At 38.9% G+C, this 25,552-nt stretch overlaps 1 protein-coding gene across 1 annotated transcript in view; it reads left to right on the top strand.

Moving 5' to 3' along the window:
* The window catches only part of GRAMD3 (GRAM domain containing 3), a 67,741-nt gene extending 43,245 nt beyond the window's left edge, over positions 1-24,496 (top strand). Inside the window, exons 3-14 of the mRNA XM_008578956.1 lie at positions 273-381; positions 2,469-2,535; positions 3,695-3,798; positions 7,027-7,122; positions 7,986-8,057; positions 8,155-8,235; positions 10,567-10,678; positions 11,749-11,871; positions 12,479-12,566; positions 13,439-13,543; positions 17,287-17,380; positions 23,238-24,496. Of these exons, the coding sequence (XP_008577178.1) occupies positions 273-381; positions 2,469-2,535; positions 3,695-3,798; positions 7,027-7,122; positions 7,986-8,057; positions 8,155-8,235; positions 10,567-10,678; positions 11,749-11,871; positions 12,479-12,566; positions 13,439-13,543; positions 17,287-17,380; positions 23,238-23,279 (1,093 nt within the window). The 3' untranslated portion in view covers positions 23,280-24,496. The remainder of the gene's footprint in view (positions 1-272; positions 382-2,468; positions 2,536-3,694; positions 3,799-7,026; positions 7,123-7,985; positions 8,058-8,154; positions 8,236-10,566; positions 10,679-11,748; positions 11,872-12,478; positions 12,567-13,438; positions 13,544-17,286; positions 17,381-23,237) is intronic.
* The last annotated feature ends 1,056 nt before the right edge of the window (positions 24,497-25,552 follow it).

Genomic DNA, 25,552 nt, shown 5'->3' with positions numbered 1-25,552 from the left:
GTAATGACTTTCACATCTTGAATGTTATTTCTCTCTTCATAAGTTGCCATTTCTGCAGTTTGTGATTGCAGCCTAGTGTAATCATCCTACTCTCCTAAAATACATGCTGTGTAAATGCCCTTAGAGCATCATGAGTGATCATTGATATGTAGAAAAGAAAACAAATGTCAGTTTTTCTCATGAGATGATATAATAATTGAGATTTATTATAATAAATTAATGAGTGGCACAAAAAATTCATCTTATATACTCCCTGGATTTCCTTTCTCCAGGTCAAAATCCAGTTTCGAAGGTACCTCTTTAGGTGATAAGAATGACTGTAAAGCAGAAAGCAAAAATGACTCTAAGACTGAAAGGAAAAAGTCTTCGTCTTCCAGCCAGGTAATTTGAGAACGGACTGTGTATTGTCTCAGAGAGTGACAGGACTGTTAAAGCCAATGAAAAGAAGGAACCTTAGTGTGCAGCTTTCTGCTGGTCAGGACTAATGTAGGCAGAGAGTTTAGAGAATCTGGAAGAACAGGCCAGTGGCAGTCCCTCCAGTCAATTTTTCATCAACACTATATTCCACAGCTGACCTTTCAACACATACTGAGGGGTGGTGAGTTTCCTGCTGTGGCTGCTAACGCTGACAAACAGCCAGAGAGTAGGGACCAACATAGAGTCATGTGCTTGTCTAATGATTAGTAGGACAAGGGGAAGTGTGACACCCTTGCCATAAAATTGAAGAGTCTGATAAGGCAACTGCCTGTATAGAAGGTCACCCAGGTGCACAGAGAGCAAGACCTGTGAGCAGGGTCATGATTCTCCTCCAGAAGTGATTTTGGTTCTGCTCTAAAATATACCCAGATAGGTAACAAAGCCCAGTTATGTTTGTGACCCATTTACGGGGGCCAGGAGTGGGAGGCTTTTTGTGATACTTTACCCCTAAATACTTGAATATGTGTCTCCTAAGAACTAAAAGAAAAAACTATTGGCACAACCAAGAAATTTAAGTATTAAGTACATAAAAATATTATCAATATAAAATTCACTTCAAATTTCCACAGCTGTCCCAGCTATGAATGTCCATTGTGAAGGTTTTTCTTTTCCCCTCTCCAGGATCCAATCAAGAGTCACATACTGCATTCATTTGCTATGTTGCTTTTAATTTAGATCAGTCCTGCTACCTTTTTGTGCACGTGTGCAACAATGTTCACTCTAGCCATTAAAAACAAAAACTCAGTGAAGCCGGCATAGGACACATAGCTTTAATCAAGGTGTGTTTCTGGATGCAAAGTGTTCTCCTAGGAACCAACAAGAGGTAATTTATACAAAGTGTTTGCAAAATAGCTGACTTGCAGGGACCATCTATCATCTTGATGACCTGGCCTGTATCTCTTCTTTATGGCAATAATATGGCCAGTTTCGCCATGGAGACCACTGCTGGTTTGAATAATAAGCCCTCAAGGGCCTACCTGTGCTTGTCTCTCTCCTCATAAGACTTTTGGTTCCAAAGCATCACATGAGGCAGAGTGATCCTGTGGAGGGAGGACCCAGTTCTACCTCTAAATAGCTCTGTAGTGCAGGTTACATCACACAGGATCCCTGAGTGTCCCAAACCTCAGAATGGGGATGCCAGGTGTCTAGGGTTATTGTGAGAATGATGTTTGTGAAAGCGTTTTACAAACTGTATATTGCTGGCTGTACGTTGCTGTTGTCACAGTTGTGAAAACAGATGTCTGGAAAATGAAGCGATGTGCAGCATGTCAGACTTTCGGGCCTTCCACTGCCCTGAGAGTAAAGTCTTGTATGAAATCCTACTTGTGTTAATGGTAGTCTCCCCCTGTCCTGCCCCTAACAAAGGAAATGCCTTCACAACAATAACAGTAATAGTGACCATACGTTGTCCCAGGCAGTAGGTCCCTTAGATGTATTATCCCATTTAAGTCTCATGGTGTCCCTCTGAGCAGGTACTGTTTTGGTCATCTGGCACAGAAGACAAAACTGAGGCCCAGGGAGGTTAAGAGATGAGGCCATGGTCAAACACCAAGAAAAAGGCAGAGCCAAGGCATAAACTAAGGTTTATCTGACCACAAAGCATTTAACCACTGGACTCTTCTGAGAGTTCCCATTTATATGTTTAGTGCCCTGGGATCCAGTACCTTCCTTAGTGAGATTCCTTAGAATTTCATCTCATTTCTTATCAGGGACATCTTTTTCCAGCCCTTTGCCTGGGCAGAAGTCTGACCACCAGCTGCTTTTTATGTCCAACCAGCAAGGCAGGAATCTAGGTAGAAAATGAAACATTTGTGCCCTGACTTTTCACATTGGACTTTCATACTGGAGACTATAAGATCAGAGAGAATGAATTCCTAAAGTTAGTATTTAGGAAGGGGTATTTTTTTTACTTAACTTAAATTGAAGTTAAAATTTGCGATGTTTCACAAAAAAGCGAGAGCAGTGATGGCTGTATTTTGTTCTCGTTGCAGTATAAGGCAAACATGCACTTTCACAAGTTGTTTCTTGATGTCCCGACTGAGGAACCACTGAAACAAAGTAAGTTCTGACCTTTTTGACTTTTGAAGCTGCATATTTGAAAAGTTGCTAATTCGTTTCGGGGGAGAGAAAAGGCACATTCCGGGGACTGAGTCACCAGGAGGAATAGGTTTCTGAAAGTCATGACATAACAAGAATTTCAGCTTCAGCTGGTGTTCACCAAGCACCTTGAAAGATAAAAGAGTAGAATGAGGAACTGAATTTCCATGTGATATGGAATCATCCAAGGTGGTTCCAGAATGATATCCTTGACTTCTCTATTTATTGCTAAAATGCACGTGGTCTAATCATCCTGAGATTTAGGATAAGATAACAAGCCTGGGGCAAGCGAGGCTAACAAGAAACACAAACCTAAGTGGACAGATGTGTTAACACCTGCACTGTGCAGGGTGCGGCGATCACACCTACGCATCTTGCCCACATGCCAGTTCAGCACCTACTCTGCTGTGCAGTGGCTCATCACCAGGGATCTGCTCTCGCTTCTCTGCGTACAAATGTTGATTTCTGCTGTGATCTCCAAACTGGAGATATGAGTCACAGCTCTTCTCCCAGCCCCAGCGAGACCGTCTTTTTCAAAAACAGTCACGGGCCGGCCCGGTGGCGCACTGCTACAGTGTGCCGCTTGGGAGTGCGGCGGTGCTCCTGCTGAGGGTTCGGATCCCACATACAGACTAGCCGCTCACTGGCTGAGCGAGGTGCGGGAGCAACACCAAAGGTTGCGATCCTGTTGCCGGTCCCGGTCCGGTACGGGCACGACACTGAGGGTTGCGATCCGTTGCCGGTCACGAAAAAAGACAAAAAAGGAAAAAAAAAAAAAAAAACAGTCACTAGTGAGAATCCCCAGGAAGAGGAATCAGAAAGGCCAACATTGGCACATGGTGATAGACCCACCTAAATAGAGAAGATTTTTGAAACATTCTTGGTCTCTGATGTGCAATAGTAAATTTGCCTTTCCCCTTGATTCTTATACTAAAGTCTGTTTGACTTTTAATTAAAAATAAACTGTAGTCACTGCATCTTTATTCCACTAAAGATGACTGAAAAAGAGTACAAATGTATTATCTCTGCCCATCCCTGAATCCTCAAAATATCTACACAATTTTTATTTTAATTAAAATGGAAATTCTAAATGATGCTATATTTGTATATATTTTCCCAGGCTTTACCTGTGCCCTACAGAAAGAAATACTATACCAAGGAAAGCTCTTTGTATCAGAAAACTGGATTTGTTTTCATTCCAAGGTCTTTGGAAAAGACACAAAGGTTGGTGTGATAAAAAAAAAAAAAAAAAAACTGACCCTGTACTTTATTATTATATATTGTGAATATTAATTGTTTTAAGTTTAGTGATATTTATGAATATCTGTATCATGATTATGATACAAACTTGGCCTTTATGCCAAGTTTCCTTTGTTGTAGTTCCAAATACTATAGGTTCTAAATGCTTCCAGATGAAACTAACTTCTCTTTTTCCCCCAAACACCATTCTCTCACTCATTTCCTTATCCACATAAATAGACCTCTCCCACAAACACACCCTAAATCCTTTTACCCAGATGTCACCAGAGAATACTCAAGTTATTCATATAGAGAGTGCCATAATTTGTTTCAAAGATATTCATTAAATCCAAAACAGTTATTTTAAGAAATATGAATTTATGCACCATATTCATGCCAGTTACCATCATAAGCTACTTCTTAGAACTCACCTTGTACTCTCAGCAGCACAAAATGAGCAGGAATTGGAGCAGTTAATGCCTAGTCTGGGAAGGTACATACCTACAATCCCGAGTGTACTCTGATACTACATCTTTTTGTTCTCATTAAACACAGATTTGGGGGAGCAGAGGCATGTGACACCCTGAACCAAGGAGAATAGCCTGAAGGGATTAGCAGTTTGCCCAAGGCACCACCTTCTAAAAATGAGGACCTTGGGACTGGCATAAGAAGGGAAAAGACTGATAACACCAAGGTCCAGGGTTCGAGTCACCATTCCATCCAGCCACCCCCCCTCAAAAAAAAAAAAGGGAAAAGATAATTCCATCCGCCTGACATTCTTTACCTTTGAGCTATCATGTCACATCTCTGTTCATTCAGGCCGCCAATATAAGAAGTCAGACAAACGCCTTCTTGGGTTTGTGTGACCTCAATGATTTTTTAATCATTCTGATTCATGATGATGAATCGGCAGGTTTTATGCTCATGAAGTAATTGATTGAAAACCTTTTGTTTTGAGTGATAGATATGCTTTATTTAAATATTCTCCCTAAAGCCACTGGCAATTGTATAAAGGCCACTTAACACATATTGTGGAAGTTTTTTATTTTGTTGGTGTTGGGCCTACAGACAAGCATACTATTCTTTAGGTAAAACATGATATTTTTGTACTGTTTCTCTGTTATATAGAGGTATGTTGAGATAAAAATATTTTGATTCACAGTATTATCTGAATCAGTATAATGCAAAGCAATCTTAGGCAGTATTCAATGGTATTTCTAGATTTCTGGATTATAGAGCTTGTTCATGAAGTGGGGAAGAGGATTGGGTAGTACTACTGATTAATGTGGGAAGGCTAGTTCTCAAGAATTCAGAGACAGCCAGCGTCTATAAGCAAAGCTGAGCAGGGGTTGAAGATATTCATGAACAAGTATTTAGTCTTTGTTAAGGGATGGGGCATTCACAAAGGCAGTAAGTGCAGTTTCAAGCTAATACGATTCTTACAATGGCTCTAAAATCCTACTTCTACCTCAGAGAGAAATGACAAGAAAAAGTTAAAAGGAGCGACCCTGATTTTTTAAAGACATGGGCACACTGGGATTGCTTTTGCATGTGCTGCTGTGTCTAACCTACAGAGGCAGGAGATTGAAGTTTAGCAGGGGGTAGGAGTAAGAACCATGATAGTGACTTGTATGTTTCTTCCCCTCAAAGGATGATATCAAAAGAGATTTGGGCTTCAGAGATTGCAGAATTTTCTCACTGCCAACAGACCTCGGTCTAACATGATCCAATATGAACTGAAAACACTCTAAGAATTTGCTCCAGGAAGGGGAACTTTCTGAGAACCTTACCCTGTGATAATAAAGTAAAGCTTTAATTTAATCAGGACCTATTTAGTCAGTCTGTCGGTATTTTCAGATGCTAGTAAAATTAACATGCATGAATCACATTCCACCTAGGTTCAAACTGAAAAGTGATTTAAACTTTATTTCATAAATCTTATCTAGTTGTAATTTTTACACATGAAGCAATTGAAAAACTCCTCCTTAAGGGTGTTCTATGCCTTAGATTATGAAAAATCTACATTTATAGCTCCTTGTCACTGTGTGTTCATGTTCCTACTCAGAAACAAAATTAGACTCATTGATATCAGCTTTTATCTCAGTAGAACTTAAATTCTTTTTTCTATAGTTATCCTAACTTATAACTTGGGAATTATCTCCTACCCTTAAAAATTTTTGTGGGTAAAATTCTTTGGCAAAATAGTTTTTAGAAAATGTCTAGTTGGCTTAGCCCCTCATTCTTCCATAGTCTTGCTGTCTGGAACTTTACGGGGCTATAAATAACCCCATCTCATAAACCCAAATGTGGATGCAAATATTCAAAATTAAAAGCTTGTTTTTCTTCCTTCAAGCCTGCAGTACTAACATAAGGCCCCCCTCTGCCCCCCTGACCTTACGGATCTCTTTCAGAATATGTAAAGCATTTTACAAAATAAACATTCATCTTATTTTTAGCATTTCTATGTGTGACAGAAATGTGTGTGTGTGACAGTTATTGCTGTTCTTATTCTTTATTGAACTAGAAAATAACTTAGCGTTCTTTTATTTCACCCATCCTGATTTCATAAGGCAAGTAAAGAAATTAATGAAATTTTTATTTGCTCCTGGGCATTTTCCATGTATTATTTCATTTAATACATAAAATAGCCTGAGAAGTGGATAAGACTATCTCTAATTTATAAATCGGGAAACTGAGGCCTAGAATGGATAACTCATAAAGTCATGTAGATAGTGACATAGCTGAGCTGAGAATTCAGATCTCAGACTTTCTGTCCAATGATGGTTATACCACACCAGTGCTTTTTAACATTTTCCCCAACCCAACCACATGCACCTAGAAACAGGAGAGCGGGGCATGTGGAGGTCAGCCCAAAGTGAATGACCACGAGCTTGAAACTTCTTTAGAGCCTTGGGCTCATCTTTAAAATGAATGTAAATTTTGCATACTCTTCCCCTGTCTGAGGATAAAGGTTTCCCACCAAGACCTTCAGTAGAATTGATGATCCTGATTTATCCTTTGACTTTATAAACACCATTTTGAGGAGCTCAGTGGCATACCCCACACCTCTCTTTAAGATTCACTTTTCTTCATGGAGGCTGAAGAGCTTGCTGCTGGTTTTAATTGGGTTTTTTTTGTTTTTCTTTAACGTGAAGATTTGAAGTGCTATTCTGTGAAGTCTGAACCAGTGTTAACTCAGCGATTCTGTTTCAGATCTCTATTCCAGCTTTCTCAGTAACCCTTATAAAGAAAACCAAAACCGCTCTACTGGTGCCAAACGCCCTGATTATAGCGACGGTCACAGACAGGGTGAGTACACAGCAGAGTGAGGGCACCTTTGCTTCGTCCTTCTGCTCTGGGCTCTGTTGCTCTCGGGGCCTCTTGCCAAGGCCCAAGACCCTGAACCATAAATGTCACCGTCTCCTATAATGAATCAGGAGCTATTCTATAAAGACTAATTGTAAAAATTATAGCCTGTAGACATTTATGTAGTGTTGTTCCCCTCACAAGGTGATGTATTCTAATTGTTGCCAATTTCGAATTTCCTGCTGACTTAATTATACTTGCCTGACCAAGGTCAAAAAAATAAAATTCTTTCCCAACTTCCCTTTCCCTAACATCTGTTAGGTCAGACTAAACTGATATATTCAGTTCCTTTAATATTATTAAAAAACAAAACAAATAAGAACAACATCCTTGCTGACAGGGTGAGACAGGGTGAGACTGAGTCTTCTTGGGGTGGGGGCAGCCAGAGCAGAGAAAGTGGACCCTAAGGAATTGTTAAATACCTTTAAAAACAAAAACAGAGGAGGAGAGATGTTTAAAGAGGATGTAGCAAATATCACTAGCCTTTCTTTACTGCGCAGGCCTTTTTCTGTCTGTCCTTGTTTGGGGCACCAATATCAGGTTTTGAAGCCTTCATTTTGCCCTGCATTTCTTTATTACTGTTAAATTGGATTTAGGGGTTTTGTTGCTACTGTGGGAGAATATATTTGCTTTATTCCAGGAATGGAATAAAAATAGAATGTCTGGGTGAGAGGAGTGAGAATATAGAGCAGAGAATGGTCTGCACTGTTTGAAAATGAAAATCTATATACGGATACTTTTTTGAACTCTGAACGCTTCACTTCTCGTCAGCTAGTATCTCTTCATTATTCTGTTTTGTTTTTCAGTACATATTTGTCTCCTTACTGTCCAGAGATTCAACTTACAAACTATTAAAATCTGTGTGTGGACACTTAGAAGTAAGTATAACATCCCCGAGCCTCTGTTACTCTCTCTTCTGTTTTTCTTATGGTTTCGTAGTTGATCTGGTTTCTCATTTTGTTCCAATAATTTCAGAATACAAGTGTTGGTAACAGTCCCAATCCATCTTCTGCTGAAAACAGTTTCCGGGCAGACCGACCTTCATCTCTGCCTCTAGTAAGTTGCCTACGTAACTATCTAAATACAAAAGAAAGGGATTATGTCCCACAATTAGACTTGCGCTTACACCATGACCAAGATGCAGGAGGAACTTAGGACCAGAATATGAGGCATAGTTTAAGAAACAGGGTATATGTATACTAAAGAAGAGAGAACCATAGTAGGTCATAAATATTTTTCAAATAATTGAAGGGTTGTCCTGCAAAAAAATAAGAATGAACATGGTAGTAGGCTGTCTTGATGAGTTCCTGGTCATTGAAGGTATTTATAGAGTCTTTCTCTGTTTGCTTCTCAATATTGTTTTAGAGCAACTCACAAATCTATCTGAGGTAGGTCATGAGTCATCCCACAAAATCATTGAATGTCTTCTATAGTCAAGGCACCACCGTGTTAGTGTATACTGTAGGATACAAGGAAAAGTCAAAACTAATTCTTTTCTTCAGAGATTTTACATCTTAGAAAAGACAAGGCATACTCAGAAATAACTGTAAAAAAAAAGAAAGCTAAAAGCACCGATAGAAATTGTTTGATTCCCTTAGACTTTGTTGGTTGTAGGGTAAATCTCCAGTGAGGGGTAGCTTTCCCTGTTTACAGAAGATTTTTACTTAACAATGTTACAATGTTTTCCCAAGAGATTTCTAACCATGTACTTAAAATGATTATTCCCAAATTGATTATTGTCACATACTCACCTTTACTGTAGCAGTATGAGCCCATAGTTTCAACATGTCCTACAAATCTTTGAGAGCTATTAAAAAGTTGTGGGATTGGAAACATGTTCACACAAAAACTTGTACGAGAATGTTCATAGCCGCATTATTCGTAACAGCAAAAAAATGGGGGTGGGAATCCTAATGTCCATCAACTGATGAATGGATTAAAAAAAAAAGTGACATATTCATATAATGGAATATTATTCAGCCATAAAAAGGAAACGATGTACTGATACATGGTACAACATGGATAAACCTTGAAAACATTATGCTAACTGAAAGCCAGACACAAAACACCATGTATTATGATTACATTTATATAAAATATTCCAAATAGGCAAATCCATAAGCACAAAAAGTAAATTAGTCCAGGGAAGAGGGTGAAGGAAAAATGAGGAGTGACTGCTAATGGGCACAGGGTATCTTTTTGGAGTGATGGAAATATTCTAGAATAATATAGTGGTGATAGCTGGACAACAAAATTGGGAATATTCTAAAACCACTGAATTATACACTTTTATTTCTTTTATATGAATTTTGTCTCAATTTAAATCTATCTTTAAAAAAAAGTAGTGGGAAGCAGTACAAGATAATTAAACACATATGATTTAGAGTCCAACAAACTTGGTTTCAAATCTGGGCTCAACCCTGCTGTGTAATGTCATCGGGCAAGCTCTTTAACTGCTCTGACTCAGTTTCTTCACCCATTAAAATGCCAGCCTCACTGTGTGGCTATAAAGATGAAATGCAATTATATATGTAAGAAGCTTTGCATACTGCCTGATGCATGATAGGCATTCAATAAATCATTATTAAATAGAAGAGATTTGAATTTTTCAATTTTCCTTCCCCTATAAATTCTTGTATGAAATTAAAATGAGTGTTGAGATGACTGAAGACAGCTAGAGCCCGTGCCAGGTGAAAGGTTGGCAATTTGCTTACAAGATGAGCCTCTTTTGGCAGCTAACTAAATTGTTAAAGCTCAGCTTAATTATACCTCTGCCAGAACATTTTAATGACACCACTTGTCTCTTCAGTTCATAAGCTCTTCAGGGGAACCAATGGAATACAAACTAAAACATCTTTGATTTTTCCCTTACTTCTCTCTCATCTTTTTGTAATTTAAATGTTATATCACTGACCCTATTTTCATTTAATTGAGGGAATAAAAAAAGCTGAAACTTTCTTTTCAGGTCTAATTTCCTAAAACTATTTTCCCTTTTCTGTTTCTAATACTTTTTTTTAAAACAATAATTTAGTAATACCTTTCTCTCTGTCTACATATTCAAACTTGGATTTAGAGCATTCTGAGATTTCTCCAGCTTCGCACTGGGAGCTTTTCAGTCATCAGCATTCCAAGGGTTTTTCTAGACTTTTGTCGTTTCAAACAAGTTGGCCACTGTTTCTTGACAGAATTCCAACTGCTCAGAAAAGTCTCAGTTTCAGTAATCAGATACTCAGTGATCTGTTGGGGAAATCCCAGTAGTGTGGGGTAATCCTTCCTTCTTTTCTGTATTTTATAGGTCAGGCCTAAGTGAAAGGGACAAGGGTTACAAAGACCTGCCTGTTTAATAAGGGAAAATTGGCCTCTCTTCATCTCGTTGTTTCCCCTCAGGACTTCAATGATGAATTCTCAGACCTGGATGGAGTGGTTCAACAAAGAAGGCAAGACATGGAAGGATACAGCAGTTCTGGTTCTCAGACTCCTGAATCTGAGAACTCTCGAGGTCTGGGAAATCATTGTATTTTGAATAAAATTTAATTCCCCATAAAACATCTTTACCCAACCCCCTTAAAAACAACAACAAAAAAAAATTGGGAAGGGAATCTGGGGAAAGGGTAGTTGAATGTTCAAGGGAGTGGAACTACCTATGTGGTAAAAATCCATTTCCTTTTATACACATTTAACAGATGTCTCTTAAATAGACACAATATTGGGGAGGTTGAGAAAGATAAACATATAATATTTTCTTACATCTTATTTCAGTAATATAATTAATTGCTATAGCTGAATCGTTCCTGTGAGTCAGTGGGGTAACGATAGACTGCCTTATATCATTTTATTCTTGCTTAAGTATTGGATTTCAATCCCCAAGTACCTCAACCAACTTGTGAGAAGGTCCATTTATATTCTTGACCTCTGTGCTTATTAAGGGGTTGATTTGCTTTGTGGTTAGCCCTATAGGGGCCAAAGGAAAACTACCCATGAAGCTTTATTAATAAAAATCACTAAAAATTTTAGATCAATATGAAGAAAAGGCATAACATATTTTATTATTTAACATGATGGGAGCAGGTAAAGCACAAGAGAATCACAAAAGAGTAATGTCCCAAATGTCCCAAATTCCGATGGGGATACAAAGCTTATTTACCAGTGTTCATGAGAGAGAAGGTGGGAGGAAGTATAAGCCCCAGAACAATGAATGGCCTGAGACCAGGTTTCTCTGAAGTTCTGGGGGGAGGTGTTGTCACAGATGAAAGAAGGAAGTAAGAAGTTAAAGTAGAGACGTCTCATATACAGATGAAAATACTTCAGGCAATTTCACAGCTGCCCTCAGAAAGAACAGATAGTATCCAAAGGAGGGCTGCCTCAGAGGAAGCCTGGCTGTTGGCATTTACAAATGTTTCTTTCCACAAAGAAACAGCCTAGCTAATTTTGTTTTTCCAGTCTGAGTTAGCCATCTTGAAATATGTCAAAGAAATATATTTTGGGGCCGCAATACTTTGCTTTCCCACAGCTCTGTGTTTTTAAATGGATTGGAAAGAAATCTTACCCACCTCCATTTTGGCTTGGTAGATTTCCATGTGACAGAATCCCAGACAGTTCTGAATGTCTCCAAGGGAGAAGCAAAACCAACTCGGGCAGATGCCCATGTGAACAGAGTGCCTGAAGGAAAAGCCAAGAGTCTCCCTGTACATGGTAAGGATGGATTTTTTCGAGAGGGGTGGAGAGAGATTTCTGTTTGTAGCTTTTAAAGGGTCCCCATGTTTCACTTTGTGATCACCTTTCATGTTTCCTCCCATCCCTTCCTGTGATAGGTTTTTGCATATTAATTCACTTATTCATTCAACAAGCAGTACCCAGTTCTGTGCTTTACTATGGGTGATACAAAGGTGAATAGTTTTCATGGAGGTCACTTCGTTATTCTGAATATGTGAGACTACGATTCAGACATTGCTGGTAAAACTCGAATTGTTGAATTATTTCTGATTTACTAATTATGTTAATTACTGCTGACCAGTTATACTGGTATGAGAGCAAGGATGGTGTTATACTGTGTCCCCCATTGACTCCAACACAATGCTCGACAAAGAGAAGGCTCTCGATAAGTATGTATTGAATGAACCTTGAAGGAATTATAACTAATGGATAAAGTGACATCTGGAAGGCTTCAGTTAATATTTTCTCTGATTTCTTTTATTAGAGATTAATTACTTTCTCAAGTACCTCTTCACATGGGGATATTGCTAAATGAAGGAAGTGTATTATGGTTTTAAACAGTTGCTTTTTGTTGTCCACCCTACAGGTCAGTCAGAAACCATTGAAATCTCACATAAAGTCAAGTCTCAGAAATGTCCAACTCTCCACCATATTCTTATATTCTACGCAGTTGTGTAAGTAAATGAATTTACTGTGAGTGACTCCAGAAAATGACTCAATTCTCCAAAGGAATGATTTCTTCACATTGCCAAGAGCCACTGTAAATTTCAATTGTCTCTAAGGTGACCCAAATATTTTCTTTGACAAATTCTGTCTTCTACTTCAACATTTTTTTCCTTGGGCTTAGATCACATTTTCCTAATGATTATCCAAATCCAGCAGAGGACTAAATTCTGAGTGGATACTATTAGTTGGGAAATAGTTCTGTGTATTATGAAGCATCTTTATCCTTGTTATTTGTTTTTCCATTTGTCCCATGTCCTCTGGACAGACACCAAAACAACTTTGAAATGTCATTACCTTTACAGAAAACATAGGCATTAACTTTCGTAACTTCCCAATCAGTTTCCAGTCTTGTAACCAGTTGTTCTGAAAATAGCCTGACTCAGTTCTAGGCGGTTCCTCACAACCAAGGAGGATATTCCCAGTCTGCTTTCCTGATAAAGCAAGGAGTTTGTGTGTCTTCAGAGAACGAGGCTGGGCACTCTCTGCCCAGGCTCTTCTAGCAGAGGGAGACACTACCCAGAGGGAAGAGGTGTACTGGCTTGGTCACCCAACTTGGGACTGGCCTTGAATGATCTTGTTGGAATGGACCTTATTTGCAAATTGAGGGCCTTTGGCTAGAGGATTTTAAGTCTCCTTCTGGCTATAAAGTTTTATGACAAACATCAGCCTGTTTTAAAAAGAACTTTTTAAAGTCTCTTTAGCCAAGTTATTTTGGAAAATGTCTTGCATGGAGTGTACAGCATTGGCTCTGAGTTTGTTGTTTGATGAGTATCAGGTCCTAGCCATTAACCTATTGAAAATTTTCTTTTATCCCTTTCAGTGTCTGTGCACTAATCATCTCGACCTTCTACATGAGATACAGAATTAACACTCTGGAGGAGAGGCTGGGGTCACTAACCTCCATTGTGGACACCCATAATACTGAGTAAGACAGTTCCCTCCAGAGCTATCATCTGCTTGCTATTTAGATTAGTGTAATAATTGACCTGAAGCTTAGAATCCTTTTTAGCAAACATTACTTGAGGATACATTCTATATGAGACATTTTGTAAGGTATATGTGGAAAGTAAAAAGATGGGGGGGGTCCTAGAAATGAATGACCTAACCCTGCAGTGTTCTTGAGTTGCTATAGGGTCACCAGTAATATGGAAAGAAACAAGCCTAATTTTGTATGATCATGCTGTACTATCCTAAGATACAGTTGTGACCTTGGCCCATTTATTAAACTGTACAAGTTTATTTTTGTAAAATGACAGCAAGTGAAGACATTCATAGAAAAGAAACAATTCATGGGCCGGCCCGGTGGCGCACTGCTACAGTGCGCCGCTTGGGAAGCACAGCAGCGCTCCCGCCGAGGGTTCGGATCCCACATACAGACCGGCCGCTCACTGGCTGAGCGAGGTGCGGGAGCAACACGGAGGGTTGCGATCCCGTTGCCGGTCCCGGTCCGGTACGGGCGCGACACTGAGGGTTGCGATCCGTTGCCGGTCACGAAAAAAGACAAAAAAAAGGAAAAAAAAAAAAAAGAAAGAAACAATTCAAGTAACTCAGCACATTTCATCATATTGCATCTTCATATTAACTCATTAATTTGCAAAATTCTTGACCACTGTAAAGATCCATGTGACTAGTAATTAGCTGAATGTGTCTGTGAAGATTTTTCATTAGTCATTTTTTAACATTCCTGACCTAATTCAATCTTTTCAGACATAGAGCACTTTCCTTTAAACCCATTTACATGAAGATTTATATTGCCTCAAAAGTAAATAAATTACTCCAGAGCTGGCCAGCTAGCTCAGTTAGTTACAGCAAGGCCTCATAACACCAAGGTCATGGGTTCAGATGCCCATACTGGGCAGCCACCAAAAAAAAACATTATTTCATGTTAAAAAGCATACTTTTAGCCCAAGTTTTAGAAGTAGAGCTACTCCTTTACAGAGTGCTACCATGTTCTAGAGACTGTTAGAATGGATACATGCATATACAAATACAAACAATTTTTCCCTCATTTTATTTTTGCCATAAATTTTTTGGGGGTTGGGGGGGACTGGCTGGTACGGGAGTTCAAACTCTTTACCTTGGTGTTATCACCACACTCTAACCAAGTGAGCTAACCAGTACTATAACCTTATAAGAGAGGTACTATAACCTTATAACCTCCCATTTTACAGGTGAAGAAACTGAGACTCAGAGAAACAGTTAGCTTAACACCTTATAGCTTATAACAGAGTCAAGATTGAAATGCAGGTCTGTATCACTACAAAAGCTCCCAGTCTGCTACTGGCTCTTAAACTTTAGTGTGCATCAGAATCGTCTAGAGGGCTTATTAAAACAGACTAAAAGGCCCATCCCCTGAGTTTTGTTTTGTTTTGTTTTGTTTTGTTTATGAAGAAAAAGAAAATTTTATTAAGAGAAGTAAAAGCAAATCTGAATAAATGGAGGGCTACAACACATTTCTAGATAGGAAGACTCAATATTGTGAAGATGTCAGTTCTCCTCAAATTCATCTGTAAATTCAGGATCAAAATTCAAATGACAATTTTATAGAAACTGAGAAGCTAGTCTTCATTTATCTAGAAAAGAAAGTGAACAAAAATAATCAGTAGAATTTTGAAAAAGTAAAACAATCATCCCCTGAGTTTCTGATGCAATAGGTCTGGGATAGGGCCTGAGAATTTTCATTTCTAGCAAGTTCCCAGGTGATGCAGATGGTGTTGGTCTGGGTTCTACTCTTAGAGAATTACTTTGCTGTACTCTTCTATGACTTTTCTTTTCTCTCTAAGAATTACCTAAAGGTCTTGTTCTGTGGCTTCCATGTATGGTGCAGATTATTTTTGAACCATAAATATACATTTGAACTAATAAAAGGCAGAAGCCTAATAAATAGTCTGGACAGATTCATACTTTGCCCTTATCCTCTCCCATCTTGATCAAAATGTTAATACACTTAGAGTAAGAGTTGACTCTAGATTGTAGGCTACTAGTTCACTGTCACATAAGGAGTTGATTTTATTAGGAAAATATACCTCATGTCCTGTTATCATTTAATTAACTTGGTGATGGTGAAGGGGAAATTCCACTTAACAGAAGGCAAATGGAATAGTCATTCTGCTACTGAAGTGATCAACCCAGGAGGAAGTATAATCTGAAAAATAATCATTTAAAGGAAAAATCACAAAGATCACATATGACACGAGGTCAGGGAACACCCATGACGGGAAGGGTGGTGTGTTAATAAAATACTGTTTCAATACCTGAGCTTCCCCAATGTCTTACCTCATCCAGGGTAATCCATCTCTGCTACCAAGTAGCTAAATTCACACATGTAATCTGATTCCTCAGTTGCTGAAGAGCCATCCTTTTGAATCCATACATATTACCAGCTTTGTTTACATGTTAACAGCCTGTAGATTGTAGGCACCTCAGTGGCACTACCTTCCCCCAGATTCCAAGCCCAGGGGTGAGAACATAGCTGCTACTGAGAATCTCATGTTGATAAGTCAGTTCTCCGGGCATCAGATCCCTCATGTAGAAAATCGAGAATTTAGATTCCAAGTCCGTGGGTTAAAGATAAAGAATACACTATTTGTTTCAGTACTAGAAAACAGAAAGGTGTCTAGTTGCTTTCTTAAGATTTTTTTTTTTTTAATTTTGGCAGCTGGCCAGTATGGCTTTTTTAAGATTTAGATAATCATCAGTTTAGATTCCAAGTCCGTGGGTTAAAGATAAAGAATACACTATTTGTTTCAGTACTAGAAAACAGAAAGGTGTCTGGTTGCTTTCTTAAGATTTTTTTTTTTTAATTTTGGCAGCTGGCCAGTATGGCTTTTTTAAGATTTAGATAATCATCAATAATTTACCAAGTACTTATGTCTCAAAAATAGACCCTATATAAAATAGGCCAGGCACTGCTACACAAAAACTTAACAGCCAAAATTAAATCACAACCGAGAAAGGTAGAGATGATATAAACCGGGAAATATGAAAATCAGATAAACAGGTTTAGACCATTTCTCCAGGAAAATGTAAATACATCTCTAAGTTTCTTACAGTGTTAGCTGGTACAGGACCCCAGAGGGCTCCACAGTAAGAGTCTATGCCATAAATAGTCAAAGAGTAAATATTGAATACATCTGTTAGATTATAAGACAAGGGCATATGTGTGCAGCAAGTCTCAAAGAAGAATCTGCAAAAATCTCACACTTTAATGGAAATTTGATTAACTAGATAAAGACATTCCTAAACTTTCTGAAAGTTCTAGTGTAAATGGCTCTTCCCATTATAAAATACATGTGTGACTGAGAAGAGCAATAATTCTTGCAAATTTATGCTGTGGTGGGGATAGAGAGGATGTTAGGGGTTAATAAAAGAGGTCTGAGAAACCACATGCTGGAGAATTGTCTGATTTTTGTTTGGAAGCCAAGGCACAACACAGCCACTTAAACAAAAATAGCTTAAGAGATTTCCAGCTGAGCTTTGAAGAATTAGTTCCCTAAACATCTAGCCTGGAGTTATGGATCACTGCAGGGCCTTTCTGAAGTTAACAAGTGAAATGCTCACTCTCTTCTACTATAACTTAGTTTTCTTTCAAATAAACTTAAAATGTGTTCATTTCACTTCTTTCTTTGCTGTCCCTGCCCATAATAATTTTTCTCTTTGTTCTTACAGGCAGACAGCGCCATCCAGCCTGGGGTCACAAGTACAATTAAATGTGGAGATCCTCTGCCAAGAGCTTACAGCTAATATAATGAAATTAGAAAAGGTGACCTATTTCTTTCCTGTGTAGGGGGGGCAATCACGGCAGTGACTATCGATTGCTGTGGGTCAGGAATTACACATGCAAATGCTTTCAGTGTGCGGCAGACAACCCAAATGGCCAAACTCAGCAGGGGGGGTTGCATAGTAAATATGGAAGAATATTTTTTTATTTCTACAAAGAAAAAGGTTTTAATCTCATTTTCTTTGAAATACATGGTCTTGTGGGTCTGCTTTTTGCTTTTCCTCCTTGATTATACATATGTCTCTGTACCATGCTGCCCAATGGTAAATGTCTTCTGGCACTGGGGCTCAGTGTAGGGACACAGTAGGGGAGTAAACTGGAAACCATTGGCCCTACTAGAGAATGCAACCTCACCTCTACCCTGGCTGATTGTTGCCAAACAGAAAATACTGTATTCAATCCCTATTACAACCCTGGCAGATAGGTGTCAATCTATCTGATTGACAGGGAAGATAGGGAAGAATCAAGGTTTTAAATTAGTTTGCTCAAGATGATACACCTAGAAAGTTGGCAGACCTGGGATTTGAACCTATCTGTCTGACTACAATGTTGTGCTTAGAGGCTGTATTAGTCCATTTCTGGTGCTTATAACAAAATACCTGGAACTGGGTATTTTATAAAGAAAACGAAATTTATTACTTACAGTTTCATAGGCTAGGAAGTCCAAAGTCCAGGGACACAGCTGGTGAAGGCTTTCTTTGGTGATGACTTCAGTGATGGCAGGGTATCACACTGCAGAAAGGTAGAGCAGAGACTAATTTCATTCACTCTCTTTTTAAAGCCCTCAGAACCACGCCCATGACCACCATTTCTAATCCGTTCATTATGGCATGGTCCTACAATCTAATCGCCTCTCAAGGACCTACCTTCCAATTACCAGAATAAGATTTCCCACCCTCTTAACAGTCACAGTGGGGGCCAAGTTTCTAATACATAAAACTNGAGAATCTCATGTTGATAAGTCAGTTCTCCGGGCATCAGATCCCTCATGTAGAAAATCGAGAATTTAGATTCCAAGTCCGTGGGTTAAAGATAAAGAATACACTATTTGTTTCAGTACTAGAAAACAGAAAGGTGTCTAGTTGCTTTCTTAAGATTTTTTTTTTTTTAATTTTGGCAGCTGGCCAGTATGGCTTTTTTAAGATTTAGATAATCATCAATAATTTACCAAGTACTTATGTCTCAAAAATAGACCCTATATAAAATAGGCCAGGCACTGCTACACAAAAACTTAACAGCCAAAATTAAATCACAACCGAGAAAGGTAGAGATGATATAAACCGGGAAATATGAAAATCAGATAAACAGGTTTAGACCATTTCTCCAGGAAAATGTAAATACATCTCTAAGTTTCTTACAGTGTTAGCTGGTACAGGACCCCAGAGGGCTCCACAGTAAGAGTCTATGCCATAAATAGTCAAAGAGTAAATATTGAATACATCTGTTAGATTATAAGACAAGGGCATATGTGTGCAGCAAGTCTCAAAGAAGAATCTGCAAAAATCTCACACTTTAATGGAAATTTGATTAACTAGATAAAGACATTCCTAAACTTTCTGAAAGTTCTAGTGTAAATGGCTCTTCCCATTATAAAATACATGTGTGACTGAGAAGAGCAATAATTCTTGCAAATTTATGCTGTGGTGGGGATAGAGAGGATGTTAGGGGTTAATAAAAGAGGTCTGAGAAACCACATGCTGGAGAATTGTCTGATTTTTGTTTGGAAGCCAAGGCACAACACAGCCACTTAAACAAAAATAGCTTAAGAGATTTCCAGCTGAGCTTTGAAGAATTAGTTCCCTAAACATCTAGCCTGGAGTTATGGATCACTGCAGGGCCTTTCTGAAGTTAACAAGTGAAATGCTCACTCTCTTCTACTATAACTTAGTTTTCTTTCAAATAAACTTAAAATGTGTTCATTTCACTTCTTTCTTTGCTGTCCCTGCCCATAATAATTTTTCTCTTTGTTCTTACAGGCAGACAGCGCCATCCAGCCTGGGGTCACAAGTACAATTAAATGTGGAGATCCTCTGCCAAGAGCTTACAGCTAATATAATGAAATTAGAAAAGGTGACCTATTTCTTTCCTGTGTAGGGGGGGCAATCACGGCAGTGACTATCGATTGCTGTGGGTCAGGAATTACACATGCAAATGCTTTCAGTGTGCGGCAGACAACCCAAATGGCCAAACTCAGCAGGGGGGGTTGCATAGTAAATATGGAAGAATATTTTTTTATTTCTACAAAGAAAAAGGTTTTAATCTCATTTTCTTTGAAATACATGGTCTTGTGGGTCTGCTTTTTGCTTTTCCTCCTTGATTATACATATGTCTCTGTACCATGCTGCCCAATGGTAAATGTCTTCTGGCACTGGGGCTCAGTGTAGGGACACAGTAGGGGAGTAAACTGGAAACCATTGGCCCTACTAGAGAATGCAACCTCACCTCTACCCTGGCTGATTGTTGCCAAACAGAAAATACTGTATTCAATCCCTATTACAACCCTGGCAGATAGGTGTCAATCTATCTGATTGACAGGGAAGATAGGGAAGAATCAAGGTTTTAAATTAGTTTGCTCAAGATGATACACCTAGAAAGTTGGCAGACCTGGGATTTGAACCTATCTGTCTGACTACAATGTTGTGCTTAGAGGCTGTATTAGTCCATTTCTGGTGCTTATAACAAAATACCTGGAACTGGGTATTTTATAAAGAAAACGAAATTTATTACTTACAGTTTCATAGGCTAGGAAGTCCAAAGTCCAGGGACACAGCTGGTGAAGGCTTTCTTTGGTGATGACTTCAGTGATGGCAGGGTATCACACTGCAGAAAGGTAGAGCAGAGACTAATTTCATTCACTCTCTTTTTAAAGCCCTCAGAACCACGCCCATGACCACCATTTCTAATCCGTTCATTATGGCATGGTCCTACAATCTAATCGCCTCTCAAGGACCTACCTTCCAATTACCAGAATAAGATTTCCCACCCTCTTAACAGTCACAGTGGGGGCCAAGTTTCTAATACATAAAACTTGGAGGACACAGTTCAAGCTTTAGTGAGTTTAGGGGAGACACAGTTCAATCCACTACAGAAGCCTTCTGCTTTACTGCTTCTCAAAACCCAGCCTTAGGCCTGTTGATAATGCCACTGATGGTCAAGATGTAGATTTTCCTACAGGGCAAATCTAGAGCAAATGTGTTCTTAGCTTGTGGCATTCTTAGAAGTCGGTAGGAGGGTGAACAAGAAGAAAAAGATAGGCTCACCAGAATATCCCAGAAGGTAAACCTTCATCAACATGTCTTACTTTCTGCTTTCGACATTTCTATCCTTTTCCATCTGATAACAACTTTGTTTTTACCCCAATCCTTAAGGCAAGATTCAGAGTGAAGAATCAAGTGTTCAGTTAGAACTGCTATGCCAAATGCCCAGTATTTGGTAACTTTACATAATAGTGCAATCACACTTACTTGGGAAGAAATATGAAATACAAATGAGTAAAATTGTCTTTGTTTTCCTACACTAAACGTTATTAAGCCTTTAAAAATGAAAGTATTGAGAGCAAAGGAGTTTCCAAACTTCTGTTCTAAACCAAATCAGGACAGGACAAATTATTCACATTGAATCATTGTATCCATGAGCAAGCTTGGAAACGTTTTCTCTTTTACGTCCAATATCAACCTACAGAAGGTATTGTTGGTTACCCAAATTTTTCTTTCTAACACATTAGGTTCTGAGAATTGAAAATTAACAATTGTGTGTATGTGTGTGTAAAAAAAAAAAATGTTTACCAATGTCTGGCTTTCTTGTGGACCTAGAGAATGAGGTGGTATTAATTTTCAATTTTGTTCACTCTGACATAAAAATGATATTCTTTGGATTGGAAAAACATGGAATCCTGCTGCCTCCTTTTGTGTTTCTTCTCACTCTCCTGCCAGGCCTGGCCAGGACACCACATTCTGTAACAAGGGAACAGAAAACAGAAGGGCTTGTTCACAGCAGGCCAACAGTTGGCATGTCTTGTGTGGGGCTTTGGACAGAGTCCAGCTGGGAGGCTAGGGAGGCCTACAGTTGTCCCCGTGGAGACCACCTTAGTCCCAAAACAGAATCACTGAAAAGTAGATTTGTGGTCAAAATGCACATCTTAACGTAACAAGTTGTAAGTTGCACACTTTGATAAAAGGAGTCGAAGTATTGAAAAAAGAGTTCCCAGGCCACACCCCTGTTCCTTCTGATTGGTACACGCCCCTCTGGCAGTAACCAGCACAGCCTGCGGGTGAAACACGGCTACGTGCCTTGGAAAAGTCTGAGACCTGGCCCAGCTTTTTTACTCAATACCAGCAATTCCTTTCTACTCTCCTTCAGGGACTGGGCATGTCTGAGCCTCATGATCTTCTGCTCTGACTTCCCTATCTCTCTTCATGGCATCACTGCCCTTTCAGCCATCCTCATTGGAAATCAAAGAATAATTTTTAACTCCTTCCTCTTTTTTACTTGCCATTGATTAACTAATTAGCTGGCAAGTCCTGTGAAGAATGTCTTCAGGTGTCTCTTCAAGTTGTCTTTCCTTTGGCACTATCCTAGTCCATTTAGGCTTCCCACTACCAGTCTGACAGTGTGAAACTGGATCTCATTATGGTTTTTATTTGTATTTTCCTGATCACTACTGAAGGTGAACATCTCATGTATTTATTGGCCATTTGTGTTTTCTCCTATAAATTGCCTATTTTTAAACCTATTTTAAACCTTTGTTTTACCTTTGGGTTTTTTTGTCTTTGTAGGCATGTTTTGTGTATTTTGGATATTGGTCCTTTGTTTCATTTCTTTTTCTACCTTCCCACTCCTGGTTTCCATTTTTCCTTGGTCCTGAGGGATAGTTGGGGAAGACAGGAAGCAGGAATGTGGGAAGAGAAGGCAATGCCTTTTACAGGTAAAGAAGTAAATGATTATTTTCTTAGTACTGAAAGTGGCGCTAATGGTGGAGCAGTATGATAGAAAGAGCATGAATTTTGGAGTCAGACCTTTGTTTTTCGCCTACTCTGTCACTGACTTCCTGTGTAGCTGGTCATGCTGCCTAGCCTCTGGCCCTCAGTTCCATGTGTAAACCTGCCTGTGTGGGTGTGGTGTGGCTGAGGTGAGATGTGTCAGGTTCCTGGCACATACGTATTGGATCCCCTTCATGTGCACTCACCCTGAGTACACCTGCAGGACGGCACAGACTGTCCCTCCAGGAAGAATGCATCCCCTTTCTTTTGATTCGCAGGGTTCCCTACTCTCACCATAGTTTTGGTTGTTGAGAATTCCATGCTCTGAAATCCTTAAAGTTTATCTAAGAAACATTTACTGAGAACATTTTTATACTCAGCACTTGACTGTAGTCTTAAAATCCAAACATATTATATGGTTGATCCCTGTCGCTGTAATATTCACAATCTTCTTGGAAGTGTTGCGTAGTTTCTAACAGGAGTGTTAAGCATTATTACATGGCATCTGTCTGATTAAAACCATCAAATGGGTTCTATAAAGACCAGTTTCCCATTGTCTCTGTGCATTTTGGTCACACCTGATGTTGTCAGTTTTTCTTTTACTTCTGATTTCTCTCAACCTCTACTGACATTTTCATCTTTGTGCCACTCCTTTTTTTTATCCCTATCTTCTTTCATTTTAAAGGGGATTGTTAGAGTTCTAGTCCATGAAAAATCATTTATTTGCCTCATCTAAATTAAACCCGTGTAGCTTTTCAAGGTAGAATAGATTCACCTCAAGCATTATATAGGCCATAGCAATATGCCCTTCATATAGTCCTTATTTTTAATAATAGGAGCTTCTCTTTTATTATTTCAAGATACAAAACAACTTACAAAAGCTGCTTGAGAATGGTGACTGACCGACCAGATTGCTCGGGCCAACGTCATACCTCACGTTTCCCTTTGAAGAAGGTGCTCCCCGAGGCACCCTGGTAGAGCGCCCCCTGCTGGTCAGAGGCGCGAGCGGATGAGAACCCAGACAAGTTTGCACTTGGAGGTCTCCAGCTCAGGAAAGAGGGGAAGGGGAATACTTTTGGTTCTTGTGCAATAATGGTTGACCTTGACTCTCTGAGAAAGTTTTTGCTGCTGCTGCCTGAAGTCAACAGACCCATTTCTGGAGGTTTCAGGAGGGGCCTGGCGGACGCTCTTGGATGACTGTGGTTCTGCGGTTATCGTGATGATGTCAGCAAACACTCCGTTCCACACCTTTTCAGTCTTGCCCACCCTCCTTTTCCTGCCTTACACCCCTTTTAACCAGCCTTTAAGCTAAGGGATATATCACAAAACTAACGAACTCAAATGGTCATTTAAAGAATTAGCCATGAGTCTTCAAAAAAGCAATAAATGGTTCTAAATGGACAGGCTTGCTTCAAACAAATAACACCTACATTTTGTCGCCCCCCCCCCCCCCCCACTGTTATGTTCTGGTTTAAATTATCTGCATATCTCAGTTCAATTTCGACAAGAATATCAGGCAAAGTAGAAGAAACCACCCCGTTTATGTTTCGCTTTGTTTTGTTTTGATCCTGTAATCGATACATAATTGGAGTGATTCTAACCCACCTCAGGTCAAGAATCTGTGAGGCATGGGACTGAAGTACTAAATTAAACTTACCTTAAAACCAAAACTAATCTTTAAACCAAAAGGCGTAATAGTGATTTAATACAGGATGAAAAACAGTGAATTTTTAAGATTATAGGTGGACTGTGTTAGCAGTTTGGAACAGGATGTCTGTATTGAATGCTGAACCCCAGTTCAGCATGACAATATTATGTTTTTCTCCTTTGCTGACTAAATTAAATAACTGGTGGTTTGTTAACTTTATTTACCATATGGGTTGGTTGGTTTTTATTAATAATTATTTAGGGTACCATAAGAACGATAAGTATAAAAGATATTCTGTTTCTATCTGTAATGCATTTTATAATCATTTCTATGAAATGTATTTTGTTTAATCAGATAAGCTAATAAGTAAATTGGTTACATCGTTTGTATTTGTTAGCCCACTGGACAACACCTGTGCCTGGTGCACCACTGGCTTTTAATAAATACTAATTGGTTAAAATACCCTGCTAACACTGTTTTGTCAGTTTGTAAATTCTTTTAACTAGGATTTACTATGCTTTTTAACTCTTTTTCTACCTCCTATCTACTACTTCAACTCACTTCATACTTCCTTCCCCTCAAGTATTCATGTCAGAACTCAAAGACGATTTAAGTTCTTGAGTTACAGTGGTATAAACTTTGAAAACTTCAAAATCAGGAAATCAATGCTTGATTCCTGGGTCCACATTTTTTGAGTTGTGGGGCCTTAGGCAAAATATTTGGCCATTTCCCCCCAATTTTATGGAGGAGGCTGAAAGTGCCAGTGAAAGTGTCAGTGTGAGGATTAAATGTGATAAAGTCACATTATCATAGCCTTGTCAGGCAGGTAATATACTATTATAACAGGTACCATATTCATTATTTTTTTTTTTCTTTAAAGATGACCGGTAAGGGGATCTTAACCCTTGGCTTGGTGTTGTCAGCACCACGCTCAGCCAGTGAGCAAACCGGCCATCCCTATATGGGATCCGAACCCGTGGCCTTGGTGTTATCAGCACCGCACTCTCCTGTGGGAGTGAGCCACAGGCCAGCCCCATATTCATTATTTTTACAAATATTTTCACATCTGATATTCCAGTTTTATAAAAGTTCAATGTCAATGCTTTATATTCAGAACCCATTAGAGATTTAAGAGTGGGTCAGCCACCCTTGGAGGACAGTTTTACAACTGTATGAATAGCCTTAGAAAGGTTCAAATTTCACTGAGTTAGCAATCTGCCCTCTAGGAATTTATCCTGTAGCAATAAGATGTAGTCAAAGTTTTATATACAGGAATAATCTTTGGGGGCTTCTGACAGAAAAGCAATAAAAAGTATAAATATTCAATAGCAGAACAGTTAAATGATGTAGTTATTTAGAATTGTATCTCAAAGACAGGCATAGAAAATATAATTAAAAATTGCATTAAAAGGGCAGGCATAAAACTATGTGGTATGATTCCAGTTTTATAAAGAAAATCCTACATATGTTTGTGTGTGTATACACATACATACATACATACATACACATGAAAGCACACACACACTT

This window comes from Galeopterus variegatus, unplaced genomic scaffold (genome assembly GCF_000696425.1).
Source record: "Galeopterus variegatus unplaced genomic scaffold, G_variegatus-3.0.2 Scaffold1790, whole genome shotgun sequence".
Lineage (NCBI taxonomy): Eukaryota > Metazoa > Chordata > Mammalia > Dermoptera > Cynocephalidae > Galeopterus > Galeopterus variegatus.
Note: the sequence above shows the minus strand (reverse complement) of the source record. Positions and strands in the feature narration are given on the sequence as shown.